General features: G+C 49.6%; 2 protein-coding genes across 2 annotated transcripts in view; one reads left to right on the forward strand and one right to left on the reverse strand.

Moving 5' to 3' along the window:
* Positions 1 to 1,174: 1,174 nt before the first annotated feature.
* Positions 1,175 to 4,733, forward strand: F5B22DRAFT_292318 (acetoacetate-CoA ligase). The gene is made up of 9 exons (XM_047970430.1): positions 1,175 to 1,486; positions 1,612 to 2,019; positions 2,178 to 2,347; positions 2,401 to 2,731; positions 2,862 to 3,084; positions 3,202 to 3,306; positions 3,498 to 3,868; positions 4,013 to 4,101; positions 4,193 to 4,733. The coding sequence occupies exons 1-9, from the start codon at positions 1,274 to 1,276 to the stop codon at positions 4,305 to 4,307; spliced, it is 2,025 nt and encodes a 674-aa protein (XP_047829054.1). The 5' UTR covers positions 1,175 to 1,273; the 3' UTR covers positions 4,308 to 4,733.
* The window catches only part of F5B22DRAFT_292489 (Metallo-dependent hydrolase), a 2,719-nt gene continuing 917 nt past the window's right edge, over positions 4,199 to 6,000 (reverse strand). Inside the window, exons 5-9 of the mRNA XM_047970431.1 lie at positions 5,653 to 5,805; positions 5,355 to 5,506; positions 5,146 to 5,248; positions 4,837 to 5,003; positions 4,199 to 4,718 (exon numbers count right to left, since the gene is read on the reverse strand). Of these exons, the coding sequence (XP_047829055.1) occupies positions 4,551 to 4,718; positions 4,837 to 5,003; positions 5,146 to 5,248; positions 5,355 to 5,506; positions 5,653 to 5,805 (743 nt within the window). The 3' untranslated portion in view covers positions 4,199 to 4,550. The remainder of the gene's footprint in view (positions 4,719 to 4,836; positions 5,004 to 5,145; positions 5,249 to 5,354; positions 5,507 to 5,652; positions 5,806 to 6,000) is intronic.

Here is a 6,000-nt window from a genome sequence, read left to right on the forward strand (position 1 = left end):
GGAAGACTCGGAAGTTCGCCGGGCTCTTGACCTAGCCCGGCCTTCCGCAGAGGCACAGATACGAAGTTATACGCGCATAAGTAAGTAGCAATACGCCCACTTAACGCTTTGGGTCCCCAACCTACCTAGGCGAATCTGCATAATGGAACGAAAACTTCGGCTCGCGAGATCTGTCAACCCTTCAGAGAACACATCCTAGGGTCTAAACGGGTATGATAATACTCCATAGTCCACAAGTGAGGGTTTCTCTGATGACCGTGTCGAGCGTGTGTAGTTGCTTGACTAGGTAGAATTTGTCTATCGATTTGTTCATCGCGGTCTAAATCTCTTTACATAGACTTTACTAAGTAGTATGACGTAGGAATGTTCTAGCGCATTGGAGTGATGACATGAGATGTAGAAGGGTGTGTCTCGTGACTTGTGGCCACAGCTACTGAGGAGCGCGGAAACCCTATTGGTATGATCAGTAGCAAACTTGAGTGCCATCTTCACCTTTGCCCCGTGTAGATTTAGAATAAAATCAGATCCCTTGATTATTGAACCGCTCAGTAATACTGACTACCCCCAACAGTTGGACAGTACAGGCCAATCCATACTTGCTGCCGAGTGTCCGCACTCCAGTATAATGAGGATTTGGGAGATGATCACTAGAGATCCGCTGCCGCACTTTCACCACTTCTCACTAGGTATCGTCATGATGTTGTCCCACTTTTAGCTTGGGCATATAAAAGTGGCTTTTTTTCTTCTATGCTTGCAAGTATGAACATAGATAGCCCTTTGGAATAGCACGCTCTTGATTACATGTGGTCTCTCAGCCACTAGTCTAGGAACCACAGTTAGAGCAGCTGCCTCTGCCTAAGTGTGCAATACCTACCTATCGCAATAGATGACTGACATGGTTCAGTGTTGCCGCGTACTGGAAGCGCAATGACCTAGATGTATTTATAAAATAATACAGGTTACCTACGCAAGTTATGTAATTGACTGCATGCAAGATCCGCCTCGAATCACCGGGTTCAGACGCTTCGGTCCAAGTCAGCTCGGCCACCGTCGGGAGAAGAATTTGAACTCCCATATTACCTAGTTGCCCGTACTACTTACACCTGCCTATAAGCCACTTAGACCAAGAAAAGTAAGAGAATGAGACGCTCACCCCAAGCATCGCCGGATCCAATCAATTAACACTGCTTTCTAATTTTCTCCCTCTCTTTGAGCTCCGTGACCAACTATCTTCTTGAATATTGTTTTCCGGATATAGAATTGGAAGCGCACAATGACCATCGATCGCACCTCGGCGGAGCTATGGCGGCATCCCGACCCACAGTCAACTTCCATGTACTCTTTCCTCGACCATGTGAGAAACAAGTACAAGCTCGAGATCGACGACTATCCCGGCCTCTATAAATGGTCAACGCAGAATCCATCGGAATTCTGGGGTGAGGTTTGGCACTTTTGCGGTATCAAGGCCTCCCAGCCGTATTCTCAGGTATGAGTTAGTTGATGAATCTCTGTCTGTCATATGAGTACCTAGGTAGAGTCACGGACATCACCAACGCTGTGGCCGGACATGGTTTCTCGTGTGTCCCAAGACTCGCTGATGCCTCATTCAAGGTCCTACCTGCCGATGCACCAATCTTCCCTCGCCCGGACTTCTTTGCCGGGTCACTGTTGAACTTTGCAGAAAATCTGCTGTTCCCCCAAAATGTCAATGTGGATGAGTCTGCCACTGCGGTTATCACCGTCACTGAGCTCGACGGGTCTACTCAGACGGCCACTTGGGCGATATTACGTGATGCAGTGCGTAAATGCTCCTTTGCCTTGCGTGCCGCGGGCGTGAGGCCGAAGGATGTTGTCGCCGGCTTCGTTTCCAATCACTACGAGGCTCTCGTGGCCATGTTGGGTGCTGCCGCTGTCGGTGCTATTTGGACTGGTATTAGCCCTGACAACGGCGTGAGCGCTGTGCTGGACCGGCTGGTGCAGATTGAGCCCAAGGTGCTGTTTGCAGATAACGGTACTGTGGTGAGTAATTATCAGTTTCGTTTTCTTCTGGTTCTAGCAATTACGGGATGAAATAGCTCTCGTTCACTTAAATGGGCACCTCACTTGGGGACTTTCTAACATTCCCGAAACCTGTCACACGACGCGCGGAATAGCAACTATTAACTTCATACTCTTAGTACAATGGCAAGCCGTGGTCTAGTATGGACAAGGTGATACAAATTGTAAAGGAATTGAAAACTCTCGAGGTGGTAGTTTTCATAGTCAATATCCCACTGTGTAAAGCACCCTTGGATATACAACTGCCTGATTCAGTAGTCGGCACTGAATACAGTGACTTTTTAAACATGTACGCCGCCAAGGAATTATGATATTTGATTCTTGAGACTGATATTCTTCTAGGACCCCTGATGACGAGCCGCTGAGGTTCGAGCAGCTCCCGCCATCCCATCCTCTTTATGTACTTTATTCCTCGGGCACGACCGGTCTTCCCAAGGCCATTGTTCACACAGCGCTAGGCACTCTGATACAGCACAAGAAAGAGCACATCCTCCACTGCTCAATGGATTCGACTTCCCGCTTGTTGTACTATACTACGACTTCGTGGATGATGTGGCACTGGAGCGTCTCGGCATTAGCCTGCGGCTCGACGCTCGTGCTCTACACCGGTTCTCCCTTCAAGCCACATGGTTATCTCTCGCTTCCCCGGCTGCTCTCCTCGCTGAAGGTCACGGTTAGTTCTCTGGAGTCATTTACTTCTCCTTCAGGCAGGTTTGCGGCCTCAATGCTCCTGCATACTCCCGAAACATGAGCCAAACCCCTCCCCTATCTGGCAATTACTAATTCCAACGTGTGTGATATAGCACTTCGGCACCTCAGCAACGTATCTTACAACACTGGAAGCCAACAACATATACCCTTCGGAATCTCTTGATCTCTCTCATCTCCAGGCCATCTATTCAACGGCATCGCCCTTACCCCCGTCAACCTTCTCCTTCGTGTATAAAGCTTTCCCGTCACATATCAATCTAGGCTCGATCACCGGCGGAACGGACATCATCTCGTTATTTGGCGCCCCTAATCCTCGTTAGTACCTCCAAAACCACTCCCGTCTAGGTTTAGCAATTTTTTGGAGGTGTAGAAGGCTTTACTTCGCGCCGAGGGTGTCATATATAAGCAAATACTAACTCCACCTGCTCGCAGTGCTGCCTGTCTACGTAGGTGAAATACAATGCGCCGGCCTCGGCATGGCCATTGATGTTGTAGATCCCCTCACGGGAGAGCGAACGCCAGGCGAGGATGGCGAGTGTATGTTGATTATTCCCTTAATATCGCACCTACTTGGTGGCTTCTCCCCAACCCCTCAATCCCTTTTCGAATGACTGCCCGATTTCTCTTTTGTAGTACTTTTTACACCCTAAGTCGCCATCATGTCACGCATTCGGCCCAATCATGACATCGAGGATGTTAAAACCACGACTAACAAACCCCGAATACAGTGGTATGCACCCAGCCCTTCCCGTGCCAACCATTAACATTCTGGGGCCCCAACGGCGAGGACAAGTACCGAGCAAGCTACTTCGAGCGCTTCCCCGACGTCTGGCACCACGGGGATTTCGTGCGGATCGACGTCCGCACGGGTGGGCTGACGATGCTCGGTCGCAGCGACGGCGTCCTGAAACCATCCGGCGTCCGCTTCGGCAGTGCCGAGATCTACAACGTGCTGACCAAGTTCTTCGGCGGCGAGGTCGAGGACGCCGTGTGCGTGGGGCGACGGCGGGAAACGGACCGCGACGAGACCGTCTGTCTGTTCGTGCTGATGTGCGAGGGGAAGGAGTTCACGGATGAGTTACGCGCGAGGATCCAGCAGGTATGATCTCTAGGACTCGTAACTGAGCTTTTTAGCCCCTTTTTCTTTTTGTTTTCGAGCTGTTCTCATGGAATCAAGTGATCTGTATTCTGTGGAGACTGCGATATCTTGCGCGTGTACAGATATCTCTAACTCAAGACACAGACCATCCGAACCGAATTAAGTCCCAGACACGTGCCTGCCATCATCGAAAAGGCCGGTGGAGGTATTCCACGGACAGGAAATGGGAAAAAGTAGGTGATTCCATAGTCACTAAGAGGAGCAGTTTCAGAAACTATGCTATTTCTCTTCGATCAATTGCGAGAAAGTCTAACTTAAAAACAGGATCGAGGTCGCCGTCAAACAAATCCTATCCGGCATCAACGTTAAGACCAACGCAAGCGTAGCGAACCCTGAATCCCTCACGTGGTTTCAGGAATGGACGGCCAGCCATGCCTAATATGTAACGACGTTGATACCGCATGGCAGTATCGGTACATCCACCTATCAGCCATTCATCATCATGAATATAGGAACTAGAGTCAACGTAGAGTAGATTTCGATAGTTACCAGTTTAGCGTGACGCGCTTTAAATGGCGGGAATAGATAACAGTGAACTCATCTTCGATCACCCCGCTTCAGTATATATATGCACCCGTTGATCCCCTCAACTACCAAACGGCCCCCGTTCTGAATACTTGTTTCACCACATGATCTCCCGCAATCGCGTCTTTTGCGCATCGCCGCCGAATATGACATCGACCCCTTTCCTCGCGAGACTCAAGACGTCGTCCCTCTCAAGGTGGAAATACCGCTGTATCAGTTTCCATTCGTTCGATACGGGGCTGTCGAAAACGCCAACGTCGTCGGTCTAGAAATATAGAGATACATTCCTTGATTAGCATAGGTTCGCTCGCTTTCCAGTGCAAATGTGTAGATGTATGTTGTTCAGCTTAGTTGTTTGGGCTGAAAAAAAAGAAGGTGCTTACGCAAGGTACAACCACGGGACCGTCGACACGCCACCACTCGCCGAAATGGTGCGCGTCGAAGTCGCCCGTTATCATCTTGAGCTGTACATTGCAGCTCAGGCACAATTCGAGACCAATGCCGGGGCGCACTGCTGCGATTTGTTTCCTTATATGCTCCGGGACATGAACTAGGATAGAAATCAGAGGTTAGACGTCGCTATCGTGAGTTTGATAGAGTGATTAGATGACACGAGGTTAGTCTCGGAAATGAGATTCATCGAGTTTTGGAGGCATTCGGAAAAGGGGGTGATAGGATCGTGTGTTACTTACTGACATGGCCAAGACGATCAGGCTTCCAGCCCAGGATAGTCTGGAGTTCGGTTTCGCTAGCGCTACATGCAGCTTCGGCGAAGTGAATTGTAATCTTGAGCCCCTTTTCGTTTGCGCTTAGGCGTTAGTGGTGAACTATACTTTCCCAAATCATGAATGCAGAATTATAAGGTCTGAATTTCGATAACGAAGGGGAAACGAAAACGAACCTGTGCCTTTGCAGCCTCGAAGGCGGGGGTAAATAGCGAGACGTCTCCCTTGGCCGGATCACCACAGAGGTCGACAGCGACGACACCGCGAGAGCTGAAGTGTGTAGCGAGGGCCACGACCTCGTTTGCCTCGTCAAGTGTGTTGCGACGATCTATTCGAATATTAGGTGTTGGCCGCTATCCTATACAGCCAGTCGTACGAGAACCCGAATAGGATACAATAACAACAGGGCGTTTTCGAGACTTTTTTTTTTCCCCCATCTCGGGACACTTTCGGAGGAAGATATATAATACTAACCTATGGAGAGGATCAAGCGAACTTGGATCGATGGATACTTCTGTTGTGCCTCATCTATAGCTGTCAAGACGGCATCCACGTAGCCCTTTCTGTCCAGACCTCCCTTCGGGAAAGACCTTGGGGTTGTGCGAAGTTCAAGATACACGACGCCGTCTGTGAAGCACGATTAGCTAGTATCTGCAAACCGAAGTAACGAAATCGAATCTGTTTTTTTTTTTTTTTTTTTGGGGGGGGGGGGGGGGGGGGGGGGGGGATGGGGGGGGGGGGGGGGGCGGGGGGGGGAGCCCAACCCGCCCCCCCCAAAAAAAACAAAGAACAAAAAAAATAAAAAAAAAAAAAAAAAAAAGT

The sequence above is a fragment of the Xylaria bambusicola genome, assembly GCF_022495145.1.
Source record: "Xylaria bambusicola strain CBS 139988 unplaced genomic scaffold F5B22scaffold_33, whole genome shotgun sequence".
Classification (NCBI taxonomy): Eukaryota; Fungi; Ascomycota; class Sordariomycetes; order Xylariales; family Xylariaceae; genus Xylaria; species Xylaria bambusicola.

What these genes read in the sequence shown, in the direction of transcription:
- F5B22DRAFT_292318 (XM_047970430.1), top strand. Translation starts at nt 1,274, where the DNA reads ATGACCATCGATCGCACCTCGGCGGAGCTATGGCGGCATCCCGACCCA. An exon ending in TACGCGCGAGGATCCAGCAG is followed by an intron (nt 3,869 to 4,012) that starts GTATGATCTCTA and finishes CTCAAGACACAG; the next exon opens with ACCATCCGAACCGAATTAAG. An exon ending in CGGACAGGAAATGGGAAAAA is followed by an intron (nt 4,102 to 4,192) that starts GTAGGTGATTCC and finishes ACTTAAAAACAG; the next exon opens with GATCGAGGTCGCCGTCAAAC.